Genomic DNA, 17,302 nt, shown 5'->3' on the forward strand with positions numbered 1-17,302 from the left:
CATTATAAAAGGGTATTTGGATTTCATTTCATTCATTCTCGAATCATTTCAACATTTGTCTATTCTGAAGAAGCTTTGGTTTTGAAGAAGAAACCTAGGGTTTTGTTGTAAATTCAATCTTGGAGAACGTAGCCTCTCTTCGATTGTGCAAATACTGGTGGCTTTCTTCAGAGGTCACGTTTGTGCTCTATTGCTGAAGAAGTTCAGAAATTTATAAGGGTTTCATTGAAAATCAGAATATTAAAGAGTTAATCATTTGCATATCAAAATTTGTGCCGGCTGCTACAGTAACGTGAACAGTGTCGCACTACAGTAAACACTAGAGTACTAAGGTATTTTAGTGGAGTTTATCATAAGGATTTACAAGGGTTTGATAGATTATTATTAGAACAGTAGTATTCCTTTTGGGTTGCATTTGAGATTACATTTCCAGCTTTCAAGCTTCATTCTCAAGCACGTGTGAAGCCATTAAAGGCTGTACAACATCCATAGTGCTGGATGTGTTATCTAAGGCCAAGAATGCCTCATTTATTGTAGAAGATTGCACCTATAGAGGGGGCTGAGTTAGTGGTTCGCTCTGCTGCAATTACTAACAGCCTGGCATTCACCTATTAGAGGTCCAAGTGCTACCACTGGAAGCCGTACAGACTTCATGGTTGAGCAAGTTTCATCTGTGCAAAACGCCTAAGGTTCAAAGCTGTTGGGGCTTTCATTCTTAGCGCCTAAGGCTTGGCTCATAGTCTCTATTGAATATATGGTGGAGAGCTCACAAATAGTGACAGGGCATCCATGGATTATGCTGCTGTAGCTAATATTCATTTCCAGACTTTGTGGCTATAAGTTTTCCAGTCTGCTGTAAATCTCTCTTCAGACCAGCTTCATGGCACATTCATTCTGGGTATGATTACCATAGTTGCAAGAATTGTATGAAGTCTAAAATTAATTGAATTATATTTGTAAATACAAATAGATCAGTTTTTCATCTTCCTAGCATTTACTTTCAGTCTGTTTCTATATTGCAAATTATATGCATTTTGATTACCTACCTAGCAAAGTATCATTAAACCCAAGTCAATCAAGTTAAACAAGGGCAGAAAATTTGTATTTGCAAGAATCCGCCTGGAGAGGGTTCTTACAGGTATTTATTATCAGCAATGTGAGATTCATAAGGATTCTGTGTTTTGATAAGGAATAAGTCTCTTGCAATTCAATATTTATAGAAATAAGTCTCTTCCTTGCAATTGAATATTCATAGAAAGCAGTCTCGCACACTTGATTTTTTAGTTAATTGTTCCCTTATTCCTTAGAATATACATAAGGGGGGATTACAAGTGTTATTAGAGCAAGTTATCCTGCCAGCCTGTGGAGGTTAGGAGTAAATGAAAAGATAAAGGTTGTTAGATTTGAAATTAAGCAAAAGATGCAGAAATGTTCTCATAGAGATGATATTAATGGTAATTCTTCCAAGATCAATTTTTGGGTAGAAGAGTAGAGAGAAGATGACAGCAGAAGCCTCATCAAAGAACCTAACAAGAAGAAACTAGTATGGGAGAAATCAACAACCGCATGAATCAATTCATGACAGTACAAGAGAACACTCAAGAGAGACTCTCTCAATTGTTGGACATGCTAACCATGATAAACAATGGAAACAATGAAGATCAATCCACAAACCATCAAACTCCAACTAGACATATGCCTACAAGAAGTTTGAGGCCAAGGATACCAACATTCCCACCCAAAATAGAACATAAAGAAGGCAATGAACCCACGTTGGTTGATCTACAAGATCAATTTCAACAAGATTGGATTAATGGAGGATTACAACGTGATATGCCTCTAAGCGACTACATAGAGCTAAGGATGAAGTACTTGCCTAAAGGAAATAGAAATAAGATAGAGGAAAATCTCAAAGTTACAAAAAGGCTATTCAGAGAGGAGAAACTGAAGGAAAAACCAATCACCTATCCAAATATCACAATTAATGAAGATGCTACTAATGAACTAACAACTGCCCATGATTTCATGCCAGCATCTCAAGAAGACAAGATAAGAAAATGGTATCCAACATCTCTAAAATAAAGAGATAATTCTGTCTACATATGCTTCTTCAATCACCAATGAAATGACTCATGAGCATTATAGTATTGCCCTCACTCCATCTCAAGGATCATGCATTCAAGATGACATGGTAGTAATAGAATCAAAGGATCATAATTCAGACTTTGTGGAACTGCTTAGCGATGAAGATGCTATCTAAGATTCCCTTTCACCTCTGGAAGAGCACATGGCAGTCCCTAACAAACCATTGATCGAGGATAAGAAGCATAACATTTCTAATAGTTGTGAATCTGAAGTTACATCGTATGTCCAATCCAATCACCTTGAGGAAGATGAACGAAGAAATGTGACACTGAGGGTATTGAAAGATGAGACATCAAAAATAATAAACAAAGATAGATATAAGCAAGAAAAGGATAAGTTGATAAGTGTGCGTGAAGACATACAAACAGAAAATCAGGATGTAGCAACTAGACACTCCAAAGAGCAAGGGGAGGAAATGATGAAATTAAGGAACCAAACAACATAGATGAGCACAATGGTTCAGACCATTGACTAGAGAAATCAGATAATAAAGGTTGTAAAAGATAGGTTTGGAAACATGAGTAACATTCATCCCATTAATAACCCATTGTTCGAAGTGAAAGCAAATCAGACTTATGACAACCCACTTTTTGAATTGAATGAAGAAGCTATTTTCGATTCATATAAAATTAAAGATGAACATACAACTTGGGATCCGGGTGCACTATCCATCAATAAAGAGTTGAGATGTGATCGAAGCTTCAAAATAATTCCTAAGAGTGTTGCCATTGGCCATTCTTCAAACAAGTTACACAAGATTACAATTCACAACAATACCACTCACTCTATCACTTAACAATCATATATGGGGTGCTTAAGTTTGGTTTAGGGAAGTGACGTTTCAATTATGTCAATAACCATTGCTCCTACACAGAAGAGTCATTGTTGCCATCAATTCTTCATAGTGATGGCATCAACTGAAGAAGAAGTGATTATAGAACCATTAATAGTTATATGGGAGTTGATTGAGAGGGATCCCACAAGGACAACCCAGATTTTGGCTACCATAGACAATGACCTGTGCGCACATTCTAGGCGATTATTTTTCAAGCACAAACTTATTTGGATCCTAGTATCATCATCATGAATTTAAGATTGCTTGTGGGCAAACAATTTCCAAGAAGGGGAGATTATAATATCCCCATTCATGACCTAAACTAGGTCATGGATAAATTGCAAAAGCAACAAGAGTTGATAAACGATTAAATAAGTTTTAATTAAAGATTTAAACTTATTCATGTTGGCAGCTATGAATATCATACTCACTAGATCTAGGTTGGAGTTTGATAGACAGCAGTCAAGGTTGTAAATAAACGTTGAAACAAAAGCAAGACTATATCAGATGATTTCATAATTTTACTAGCAAGCATCCAAGTTAAGCATGGAGAATAAGATATAGTAGTGAAGACAAGAAATTTGATATGTTATCCACTCATTCTCATAATCAAGGAGTGAAGATTTTAAGAGCATACAACATACTGAGTTAAATAATGTCAACTGAAGTGGTGATCGTAGTATTGATGTTACACAGAAAGACATGAACATCTCTTATGCATCGATTTATAACATCTGTCATATACAGGAAAGACAATGAAGATGATGAGTAACATATCCCATCATCATCATCAAGACAACATGAAGGCCACCCGATTGCACGGATATAACAACTCTCAAATATCAGTGCCACACTGATCATACATTGAGACAACGTTATACCAATGTCACCACTATAACATCCATTCTTATTCAACAGAAAGAGTATCGATTGCCTCATCAATTTGATTGTGTAAAGAGTAAAATATATATATATATATATATATATATATATATGAAATCAAGAAGCATATCACTGGATGAGGAGAAGTCGATAATCCATATCAAAGATGGAGTTTGAATATATGATCAGACAAATACCAATTAAGGCATTAAGACAATCAATCAGCAACTAACCATTCCATAGGTTAGTTGTCCAAACAATGATTATATTAATTACAAGGCAACTCCAATTAATAAATGATCGTCGATTAATAACTTGTGTTCATGGAAAGGGTGTGATTAAGCACAAGCAACCAATACTCATAAATAACAAATAGTCATGAGGAAATACAATTCAAGAGATAGTCATGAGACTCGTGACTATTCCAAATCAAAGAATACATTTAAGGAGGATCAATTCACATTTCCAAACATTATCGGATTTGTCTTTATTTCTTATTTATATCCATTATTGGATCTGCTCATTTGAGCAACAGCCTTTTGGCATATTCAAGTTGTATAGTTTGAAGGTAATATTCAGAGACAGCACCAACCATATTGCATATTTCCCAAGACCAAATCAGAAACAGCAATCACCCTTTATTGGCTATAAGCAATAGGAGAAAGATTATCAGCATATTGCTATTGGCATATCAGACACAGCACTATATAGCATTATTGCTATCAACAGAAAGCATAACTTACATCAATACATCAGGAAGAGGACAGATCTCTATATTTGCAGATTGGAGCATCTTACCATTGCATAATTTCCAAAGCTTATCAAAGACAACACAAATACTTGCAGATTTGATAATACTTGAATATCATATTTTGATATTAACTGAATGTTTCAGAATTGATATATGCTTATAGCAGACCATCAACTGTTATTTTATTAAGTGGTATTTATTATCAGCAATATAAGATTCATAAGGATTTTGTGTTTTGATAAGAAAGAAGTCTCTTGCAATTGAATATTTATAGAAATAAGTCACTTGCAATTGATTTTGAAGTTGATTGTTCCCTTATTCCTTAGAATATACATAAGGGGCCATTACATCATCCCATCAAGGAACTTCCTTCCATCCACCAAACAGATCCGCCACCGCATACCACCTCCTTCTGCTCTTCCTCCAAGGGAATCAAGGTATGTTTCTTTCCATCCTTGGTTATGGTGTAATTATTCTTCCTTCCACATGTACGGCCCTTTTGTCAAATTGCCACAGCCTTCCCAGCAACAGGTGATAAGCATCCATGGGCATAATATCACACAATACTTCATCCTTATATGAACCAATGTGGAAACTAACCAAACATTGTTCACTCGCCAAAATTTTGTGATCATCTTGCATCCAGGCAATCCGATATGGGTCCGGGTGTTTAATCCTCTTTAGGTTGAACTTCTGCAACATCTCCTCAAAAACCAAATTGTCTGTGCTACCACTGTCAATAATAACCTTGCCACACTTGCTTCTCGATTTGCACTTGGTCCTAAATAGGCTCCTCCTCTACGTCATTTCATCTCTAGCTTCCCTCTAGAACAAGGCTCTCCTTATGACCAATGATTCTCCCTTCTCTGAATGTCCTATAGACAAGATGACCTATCCCTCTCTTCTTTAACATAGGCAAACCTGGCTTCAGAATCTCTCAGCTTCCTGGCACTCTCTTGATGGCATTTAAAGGCTCAATGTCAAACTTCTTTGCACTTGAAAAATGTTCCCCGAAATGTGTTAGGTCCCGGAGGCAACTGAGAGGGGGGGTGAATCAGTTGTCCAATAAATACAAACCAAAACTAACTTAACCAAACTTAATGCTTAATGCCGATAAACCAAACTTTAATGCCAGTAGACAATTTAACAGTTAATTGCAGTACCGGTAAAGTTTAATGCATGAAACAGAAAGACAAATAACATACACAACACATAACACAGTTATTTGTACGTGGAAACCCTGTAAGGGGAAAAGCCACGGTGGGAAACCTTACCCACAATCAGATGATACTACTGCAGATAGTATGTGAGTACAAATGGGGTCTGCACATGCAGAAAGGCCAACTGCCTAGAGCTCACTGCTCAATCACAAAATGGGAGTCACACTGACTACAATTGGATGGTTAAGTCCAATGATAATGTATTGCTCATATTAGCATCTTCATATGCTGGATTCAGTACCGGTTAAGCTCTGATTTGCCTTCTTCAAAGCTTCCTTCAATCTTGAATGATGTCTGCGTGTATAGCTTTTCTTATATTCGCATATACCTTATTACAATCCTTTTCCACACTCTACCACACAATCTCATAAATGAGATCTTACATATATACCAAAACCTAAGACCAAATGAGTAGGTCGGCTCACTAAGATATTACAATAAAATCAATTACAAATGAATCAATATGCGATGCATGATGTCGGCTCAATGCATTTACAATAACAATAAATCATCTTCATGACGTGTCGTGCTGATCTGGAATAGATATGCTTGTCGGTCCATAACCTAGACCTATTTGCCGGTAACAGCAAATATGCAAACCCGTTTAGACCAATGAACAAATCACCAAAACCAAGTGTCCAAACGATGTCTTCGATATAACCAAGTAATCTCCAAGTAATTCCAAGTGTCGGTGAACCAGATACCGCTGACTATGCATAAGTCACTGATCATACCGGTGAACATAACCAAATATCGCCAAGTGTTTCTCAAGTGTTGACAAGTGTTGACATCAATGACAAAACCATATCAACATATCCAAAATAACAACAAAATGTTCCCCGGTTAAATCTTCTTTCAGTCCTCCAATATTCACTATCCCAGCAATAGTCCTCCTTTTCCCTCTGTCCGCAATATGAATCTTCCCTAGGTTTCCTCTCTTCCCTTCGAAAAGGGCTCCATCCTCTAGTTCATTATGTATAGCCTCCTCTCCATATGTTGTGTCCATCTCTCCAGATCCCTCTGACCCTTGTTACCCAACATCCACCCAGCCCTTCTAGCCACCTTTTCCTCCACCCTTAGTTCAAATTGATAGGCTTCCTCTATGGTGGTCATCCAGACCCAGCTCAGTTCCTCTTGAATGTTAGTTCTAAGGCCATTAATGTATCTCAATACCTTCTCTCCCCAAATTCACTATGTCCAGTCTTGATGATCATTTTGTGGAATTCTTCGATGTACTCCTCCACCGTCTTCTCTCTCTACTGCAAATTTTGGAGCTTCTTCAACAACTCTGATTCATAGTCTATCAATATGAATTGGCCCTTCAATTTCATTACCATCCTATCCCATTTCATGATCCGCTCCTTTCCTCTCCAATTTCAATCCAATTGCACCTCTTTCAACTAGATGATAGCATGCCCCTTTAGCTTGGTTTTGGCAAACCTTACTCGCTTTGAATCTTTAATCTGTTCAAATTCAAAGTACTCCTCCATTTCATTTATCCAATCAATCAATTCCTTTGAATTCAGGCTTCCAGCATAACTAGGAATCTAAAACCTTGGCCTCTTTCCAATCTTAGCAATTGCCTTCATCATCTTGATCTAATTCAACGACTCCTCCTAACTTTCCTCATCTTGCTTTTGCATCCTCGACTCTTCCTCATCACTTTCCTCTTCCAGTCTCAGGTTTACACCCCTCCTCTGGTCTTCCTCAATGGCATCTAGCCGATTCTTCATGTCCATCATCTCTTCCACTCTTCCAGTGACATTGGCCATTGCTAGCATCCTCCTTGGCAACATCTTTCCTTTCAATCTAGGTGTGACTCCGTCAATTCGCCAATCTGGTTTAGGGTTTCAACTGCCTCACTTTAGCGATCGGTTGACAACACCCACAACCTACCTCCAATCAACAATATGTCCACACCAAAGCTCTTTTGAAACTCCCACCTCCTCAAGTTTGCATCTCCCTCTAATACCAGTTGATGTAATCAAGGTGCAGCCAAACATACATACAACCACAACACAAATTTGATTGCAAACAATAACAAAAAGTTTATTGATGAAAATTGAATGTTCACATGCGTCTTCATTCGGCCCATTAGCTCCACATGCAAACACATAGGTTGCCATGGGCTTATTACAGAAATGACAAAGTAACAAAAGTTTTCTAGACCAATATTTTCCTATCTTCTACTCCCTAACTATTGTCGATGATCTCTTATGCCTCAAGATGTGCTTAAATATCAATCCCACTTACTGGAAATGGTCCGCGTCAGCCTCCCCAATCCCTAAGTTTGGTGTAACATGTGAATGAGTCTTGGTTGCTTGAAGAGGATCTTAATGCTGGTGTGAATAGGTCTAGACCTATTTGTATCAATCCTACTTACTGGAAATGGTCCGCATCGGCCTCCCCAATCCCTAAGTTTGGTGTAACATGTGAATAAGTCTTGGTTGCTTGAAGAGGATCGTAATGCTGGTGTGAATAGGCCTAGACCTATTTGGATGTCGCTCAGCCCCATATCAATCACACAACATGCTTCATTAGCTGCATGAGGCTCAGCAAAGGTTCACATACTACTGTAATTGGGTCTGGACTGGGTTCTTTTGAGATGCTATTGAAGTATCAAAAAACATTGTTGAAGTTCTCCAAGTTTGAAGTGCAAAATGCAACCTCCTTATGAAGTTACCCTCCAAAAAACAAAAGTTTTATGTTCTCTAATCTCCAAATCCAAGGGTTTTCTTCCTTCAATCCAATAGCTAAACACAAGTGTTTTAACTAAGGTTTGAGTGCATTAATGCAATGATAAAAGATGATCCAAATTGATGAAATTGCCTGGCTTTTATAGGTGTTGAAGGCCTAATGTGGGCCCCTACATGCTGAGAGCCATGTTAAGTTTCCCACCATTTTGAATTCAAATTTGAGCCCATTAATGGCACCCCAAGTGAGCCCTAATGACTGATGAATTCCTTTGTGCAAACAGTGGGATTCCTTATAGGTGCATGCCAAAAGGTGGGGGCACAAGGAAATGCTTAACAACAAAATGAGCAAAGAATACTCTTAAGGCCCTACATTAAGAGTTCAAGAATCTACACACCTAAAGATGCAATATTGTGAGGATCTAGGGAATTAAAGGAAGGCATGATAGTATGAGAAAGTCCAATATCCACCCAAGGCTAAGAAGTGATTCAAACACCGTCGTACTTAGGATCAAGGGCACTACAATGGTGGTATCTAATTGGTCACAACTCAGTGGGAATCAAATAGTGTGCGGTTTGGGCACCTTGTCAATAGCCCACACTCATAGATGTACAAGGTGATCAACCTTTGTCTTCACACAATATAGTATAAAAGGTGGCGTGGCAAGCACTTAGCACAATGAAGTCGATGTTTATTGGCCGAAAGGAGCAACGGGCAAAGGTTCGACAGTGTCACATTGAATTTGAAAGTGCCATGTGGGTCTATAGTGATGGATTTGCCAGGCTTGTGTTGTCCATTTAGCATATGAGATCAACAAAACAAGGGACTGCTTGTGCAAAGTAAAAAGGGAGCTAATTGGTTGGAATGACAAAACAGTAAAATGAAGGGTACATAGCTTGGTCAACTACATTGAGCATGAGCCATGGATCTTACGCCATTCTTCAAAGCCAATAACCAAGGCAATGAACCCACTAGGTGTTTATGGTCAAAAAGCTAGTATGTAAGGTTTTATATGCAGCAAAGAATTATCACAAAAGGGGAAATGCAAAAGCAATCGGATGATCTGCTAACACATACAAGACCCAATAGAAAATATGACACAACATGCAGCTAGTCATTGCTGCGGTGTACCCCTATGTAGGTAAATCAAATTTATAGAAACCTGTGTTTGTATATTGTTGAGAAAGTTGATGAGAAGACAAGTGCTTGTGCCATGTGCAATTGACAATACCAAATCACATATTCAAGTCAAAGACCACACTTCCAATGTTTATTTTGCTCTAAGAACTAACAGAGAAGAGTATTTGTAGGTGGTTGGCTTACATGAATGTGGAAGCCTTATCCTCTATTCTTGCAGATTTCCAATTCAATCAGAACTTTATGAATTCAATTGTTTTCAAATCTAGTTGTCTATTGCAGTGTACTAAAGCGACTTATGCCTAAACATATAGATGTCCTCCCACACTCTTAGATTTGTTAGAAAAGTCATCATCATATGAAATATAGGGCAGAATTGTAGAGTGTTACAACTACATGGTTCTCTTAAGATAACAAATCTTTTGCCAAACATCGGGCTTGTATGTTGTATTTGCGCCTTAAGCCAAATGAGCGTAGGTGTTTCTTCTAGGGCAGTGTATTCTTGGGTGTCAAATATTGTATGTCCATCTCTAGGTCTGTGGATCCATTGATTGTAAATCTAGGGAAGGTGTAATCCAACAAGTTCCTTTCCATGGTCAGGTATCTCCTTGAATTACTGAAATGTTTCAGGGAATTGTATAGGGCTATGAGGTCACACTTGCTGACCTGATGTTCTTTTTGAATAGTTGATTGAAACAATAGCTGTAAAAATTTCTGAAAGCACTTGAAATAAAGTTTTCACAATAACATGTGCGATGTCATATGAGCAATTGTGGAAATTTAAAGTAGACTTCTTTATGTGAAGATCTTTGCCTTATCCATTGCATTCGGATGATGAAGTGTGGTGCTGGTTCTCAATGGCAAATTTACAATAAAGTTTGCATTCTTCTTACGCTTGGACTCTGCCACCCAATGAACTAACGTACTGGTCCTTCTTTTGTAATACGATCAAACATTTTATTTAAGTCATGTTCCTTGGACTCTCCATATAGTTTAAGTATAGATTAGGTCCTAGCCACTGTTAAAATTTTAACTACTTCTGTTGAATCCTCTAACAACTCAAATCTAATATATATTTAGAAGATCATGCTTGCAAGGATCACAAGTTAGGGGGAATTCATTGAAAAGGATATAGATATTGAATTTCAAAATTTCTCAATTTGACTGCATAAGCATTTTTCAATAAACATTTCGGATCATACTCTATGATCTATTCATTCTCTTTTCTAACCCACAACCTGATGATGGAGCATAGAGTATGATTCAAACTTTGTAAAAAAAAATCTCACGCAATCAAATCCAGAAGCTTTGAAATTCAATGACATGGACTGTGAAAAGTTAATGTTTTTAAAGGATATAGAAATGTTTCACATTTTGAGATGGATGTGCAATCTCTTACCATCCACTAGTAGATACCTTGTAGTTCTTGTAATAGCAACCAGTATACTTGAATGCTTAGCGACAAACAATTGAGATACTAGTGTACACAAGGTATGGTTATTAAAACCCAGTCTGCTGTAATCTCTCTTTAATTGTCCTGTTTCAGACCTCTATGACTACCCTTCTTGGCTGCAAAGCCAAAACTGTAGAGAAGTTGTCCACTCCTATTGATTGGACCATTACTTCCCACAACCTAATCATGGATCGTACATTTTTTTATCTAGGTGACATACATCCCCGAGCCTGAATATTGAGTGTCTGCTCTAAGATTGTAAATAGCTGTTTTGCGAGCGAAAATGAACTACTCAACAAGCAAGGCCAGTTGCAAGTCCTTGACAAGTCTAGCCAAAGAAAAGCATCTGAGTCATGGCGTTTTAAGCTGAAAGACACTGCAGAAGGAGAATTCACCAACCAAAATAAAGTTGTTACATGGTTATAGTTACAAATGTTGAATTTGACCTACCCAACAGACATGGCCAGATGCAAGTGCTGGACGAATCTAACCAAATAACAATCACCTCAATGGCAGCATCGAAGCAGAAGAACACCAGCCAAAAATGTAATTTACAAAGTAAAGACAGAAAATAAATAGATATATAATTCTTAAACGTATAAAGGAGAATATACAATGTAGGTTATAAACTTAAACTTTCAAATACAATATTCATTAATGTTGAGATACTATTGCCCGATTTATACATGTACTATAATCCTGAATTTCAAAATATAAACTTCGTTTACTGACAAATTATTGCCCTACTGAAAACAAATTTTACGAACCTGAACTTCAGATTACAGTCTCCATTAATATTGATAAATTTATTGTCCAAAACGGGGAAAATAAGAATACTCACTTCTGAAAGAAGCACTTCTACCGGCGGTGGAGCAGGTGGCAGAGATTCTTCCGAAAGGCCAAATAGAGAATGGCTCTTGTCCATGGACTGAAATAAGCTCTGCGGCAAGCACCCAAAAAGCTTCGTTTCCATTTCTTCCCTTTACCAGGACTCGCAACCGCCCCGTTTCAAATCACAAAATGTAAAAAGTGAAGAAGACGTTAAAATCGACAGCTTGGGCTTTTTGCGCAGAATTCCACTCCGTTAAAGTTCTCGTGAATTTTCCACCGATGAATTATAGTCGAGATGTACTAGCAACCATGTCCGTCCGATGTCTCTAAGTAGGGGGGAGTTTAAGCTATATATAGTATGTTAGTAAAGCTTTAGGGAATATACCTAATAGAGAGGTGCGCCCGACCTGCTTCGATCTTTTTCTCCCTTTTTTGGTTCCCTTTTCCCAATCAATGCGAAATATTTGTTTTGTTCGCACCTTGACATTATAAAGATATTAGAGGAGAGGCATCAATAGGTGAGAGGTGAGAGGGGACCAATATATGTTATGATATTTGGATAAAATGGGATTATTAGTGATGTCTTAAATATGTCATGTTAATGCTTATTTTCAATAAAGTATCTTTAAAATTGAAAAAGTAACTAATCATATGATGCCACATCAGAACATAAGTAAACATGACTTAGCGCATATCTATTGGTCTTATCACAATTTGAGACCATTTTGTATACCTTCACAAAAATGCTTCTTGATGTGTCATCATATTTGGTCATAACGATTTTTTTACGATTTTTTTACGTAGGGTACTTGACAAGTCAACTATTGTACAAAATTGGGAGAAATTTAAAATATTCACATAGGATTTTGGAAAGCGTGAAGTTAGGGTGCACAATTATAAGGCCCTCTCCCTTATAGAGCCCTCCTCTATATTTGCCTCTTATTGTCGTGACTTTTTGTTTGCAGTTTTTGTTTTAATGAGCATTGTTTATGAATAAATGAATGAAGGAATTTTAATGATGTTCACGAGACCCAATGCTCCAAGGGATCAAGATGCACCAAATTAACCTATTTTCAAGTTATTTTCTATGGTGTATCTTGTGTTATGTATCTTGAGTAAGAAACTCACTATTTTGTGAAGCCTTGTCTCTTCAAAGAGATCGTTCAAATTGTCCACCTTCAATTTGCTATCAAACTAACTACAAATATATTCATATGTTGCAAACTACTTAATGAAATGCCATCCTATTTTTACCGTTCTCTTGCTGCAAAAAATGCACATCCTTTCTTCTCAATCTTCTTTAGGCACCTTTCATCTACCAATTTCACATCTCAAAGGTGAGATCCAGTCATATGATGCCACATCAGCACATAAGTAAACATGACTTAGTGCATACCTATCGGTCTTATCACAATTTGAGACCATTTTGTACACCTTCACAAAAATGCTTGTTGATGTGTCATTGTATTTGGTCATATGCATTTAAAAATGATATTTTTAAGTAGGGGACTTGACAAGTCAACTGTTGTACAAAATTGGGAGAAATTCGAAATATTCACATAGGATTTTGAAAACCGTGAAGTTAGGGTGCACACTTATAAGGCCCCCTCCCTTATAGAGCCTTCCTCTATATTTGCCTCTTGTTGTCATGACTTTTTGTTTGCAGTTTCTGTTTTAATGAGCATTGTTTATTAATAAATGAATGAAGGAATTTTAATGATGTTCATGAGACCCAATGCTCCAAGGGATCAAGATGCACCAAATTAACCCATTTTCAAGTTATTTTCTATGTTGTATCTTATGTTATGTATCTTGAGTAAGAAACTCACTATTTTGTGAAGCCTTGTCTCTTCAAAGAGAGTGTTCAAATTGTCCACCTTCAATTCGCTATCAAACTAACTACAAATATCTTCATATGTTGCAAACTACTTAATGAAATGCCATCCTATTTTTATCTTTCTTTTGCTGCAAAAAATGCACATCCTTTCTTCTCAATCTTCTTTAGGCACCTTCCATCTACCAATTTGACATCTCAAAGGTGAGATCCAATCTTTAACTACGTAATTAAAATTTTGACCTTTCCATTGATTACATATCTCAATTAAACTTTTTCACCATGCACCCAAATAGCTTGGTTAAATTCTTTAATATAATATGATTTTTTTCTACCTAGCCATTCTGTCCACATGGCATTCCTAAATTTGTTTAACACCCACCTTTTTATCCCCTCTTTAGTGCTAGGATAGTCATGCAAATTTATGTCCCACTTGTTCATCCATTTGTTATTTTCTTTCTTCCAAGTATTTTTCCTACATCTTAGCTCCTCTTCAACAATCATTTTTGGGATAGTGTTGCTTATCCATACTTTCAACCTTTTTAAGGTAGCATAACAATCGAGTGATCGTTGAAGCCTTTATTGGAAACATACTCGCCTCAGCTAAAAGAATCTCATAAAGTACTATTGATTTGACTTTGACGTTGCTAGTGATTAGATGCTTTTGAATTCTTTCTATTTGTCATCATTTGTAGATTGACATGCTATTCCCCCAAACTTCACATCTGTAAAGGATAACTGACACCACTAACAAACCAAAAATGGTTTTCTTAGTCTTCCAATCACACAACTCTACTTTCCTACATCGGTTCTGAAGAAGGTATAAAGCTCTCCATCTCCCTTGAATCCTCTTTGATCTACATGTCTCCAACTAAGCTTATTGTGAAAATCAATTCCTAGGTACTTCTATTCCATCACTACCCCCAAGGGGTTGCCCTCAAAGATAAACTTGACATGTTGCTTCTTATTTTTCACAAAAAAATATCAATGACTTTGGTCTTGCTAGTATTCACTTGCATCCCAGCCTCCCAACAAAAGATCTTAAGAGCCTTCGAATGCTTTCTCAAACCTTGTGTAGATTTTGCAATAAGAATAAGGTCGTCTGTATATAAAAGTAACTTCACCACATATCCTGCACCATTAGTAGTATTTAACCACTCTTCAAGTTTATCTTGATATATAAGCCAAACATTGTGGGAGATAGAGGACACCCATGTTTGACTCCAATATCACTACCGAAGTATTCAGCCATACCCTCTTTAATTCTAATTTTAGCTATAACCTACTCAAAGTTTGTGAATGGTAACTATAAACTCTTTTGGGACCCCAAGTTCTTTTGTTCTATTCTTTCATTATGTGCCAAAGCTTATGATCTTTAGATCAATGCCCCACATGTTGTTTTGGAGTTCCTTGGAATTGAACATTAGGCACTTTCGCTTTTGTTTGATGGTGTCATCTCAATCAATAACAAGCAATGTCCTTTGAAAAGTTTGTTAGAAGTATGATTGTTGTTGAACCAAAAGATCAACCTGCTAATGCCCAATATAACCACTAGAATTATAGAATCCACAGGAGGTGGTTAAGCCATGTCGCAAAGTCGAGCATTGTGTTACACAACATGAGGAGACTAAGGGAACACACCTTGCAACAATCCCCCCCCCCCAACCCAAGCGAGGAGGTTTGAACCTGTGACCCAAGCTCTAATACCACTTGTTAGAAGTACGATTTTCATTGCACCAAAAGATCAATCTGTTAATGCCCAATATAACCACTAGACTTATAGAATTCACAGGAGGTGGTTAAGCCATGTCACAAACCCGAGCGTTGTGTTGCACAACATAAGGAGACCAAGGGTACACATCTTGCAACAAATTCTTTGGAGTCGAAATGTTATTTTTGTAAAACAAATCATACAAAAAGAATGCACATGGGAAGATCTCACAAGTTGTAGGCCTTGTTAGTCTCACAATTTTGCAGTGTTGCATTATCGAGGCAACATCTATGTAGCCGTCAAATTGCACATTGGACCATATTAATTAATTAAATATAACAACTTTTTATTTTCAATTAATTAATAAATATGGTCAAATGTGCAATCTGATGGCTCTATATACAAGATTCACTATTGGACATCCATAACAATTAGGTATTTGTAGTAGGGCCAATTATCTTTTAAAAATGGGTTCAACGAAAAAATGATACTTACATTATCATAGCCATGTGATGTCACCACTCAAGGTCTCAAAGGTGCTAGTAGAACAACAATTTCTACTTGCACCATTAGTCAATTTCAACATTCTATCTTTTGGTGATCTCTACAAATCATAAGTCGTCATTAATATTGTTGATACCCATTTGAATTCTTCATCTAACAAGTATTTAAGAGAGTCTATCCCTTGTCTTGAAATACAAATTTGAATGTTGTTCACACTAAAATGAGTAGTGATTTTATTCAATCGTTAATGTAATTAAAATTTCCAATTACCAGAGGCACTTCAACCTACATCAAGCATTCAAGTGTGTAGATTTCATGAGATTACACCATGTCTCGTGTGTTTCTTTACTATAATTGACCATCATGTCTAGCATCTACTTAGTGTTTTCTATGAAAGGAAGCAAGGTACACAAAAATGCTTCCTACACTAATATTATGAGGACAAGATTGTGCAAATTTCATGCCTTTGATAATTACAAAAAGTAGAAACAAATTTAAATTTAATAAATAATAAATACCATAACATAGTTATACGCGGGAAAAACCCTTTTGGAAGAAAAATTCCAAACTCCAAAGCAACTCAATGTATTATTTAGTAAATCATGATTATAATATATTTTGAGAGTTTCATAGGAGTACTACCACTAGAGATCTAAAGGAATTCTTACAACTTAAACAGTATCTACAAAACTCTACACCCAACCTTCATTTCAAGCAACTAATATATAAGAGATACAAAATTGGAAACCATCAAATTGTAAATAGAAACCCATGAGCTAAAACTACCAAAAACTAGTACCCAAATTATCTCCCAATCAAAGATTTGACCTCATAAGTTGGTTGATAAGTGGGTAAGTGCACAAAGATGGGGAATCAAAAAGGGGTCTTAAATGACCTTTTTTTAAAAAATCAAGTATAATCTTAGATGAGAAATTGAGACAGTTACACTCAAAATTCTGAAATACAACTACACAAGAGTTGCAGTTCTTTGAATCTACTTTCTAGACTACTATTTTTTTTTAAATGGTGTTGATTAAAGGGTTCAAAAAGGGGGGCTGCACAAAGTGGTCCTATTTTTATCCAAGAAAACATAACATAGTGTCTGGTACTGACCCCCTAAAATGTCAAAAAAATTTAGTATTTCAAAAATCCTTTTAGTGAGAAATTAGCTAACACCATGTAGTTTATGCTTGATTTTTCTGCTAACTTTTTAATGAATATATGATTTTTTACTAATTTTTGAAGTGGACACATCCTGAAAATAGAAAATTAAGCATGCTCCCCCAAATTTTTTTGAAAATTAAA

General features: G+C 36.6%; 1 protein-coding gene across 1 annotated transcript in view; it reads right to left on the reverse strand.

Moving 5' to 3' along the window:
• LOC131030850 (histidine protein methyltransferase 1) overlaps positions 1-12,322 on the reverse strand; it is an 82,190-nt gene extending 69,868 nt beyond the window's left edge. Inside the window, exon 1 of the mRNA XM_057961783.2 lies at positions 11,959-12,322. Within this exon, the coding sequence (XP_057817766.2) occupies positions 11,959-12,090 (132 nt within the window). The 5' untranslated portion in view covers positions 12,091-12,322. The remainder of the gene's footprint in view (positions 1-11,958) is intronic.
• Between the last annotated feature and the right edge of the window lie 4,980 nt (positions 12,323-17,302).

Source organism: Cryptomeria japonica, chromosome 4 (genome assembly GCF_030272615.1).
Source record: "Cryptomeria japonica chromosome 4, Sugi_1.0, whole genome shotgun sequence".
NCBI lineage: Eukaryota > Viridiplantae > Streptophyta > Pinopsida > Cupressales > Cupressaceae > Cryptomeria > Cryptomeria japonica.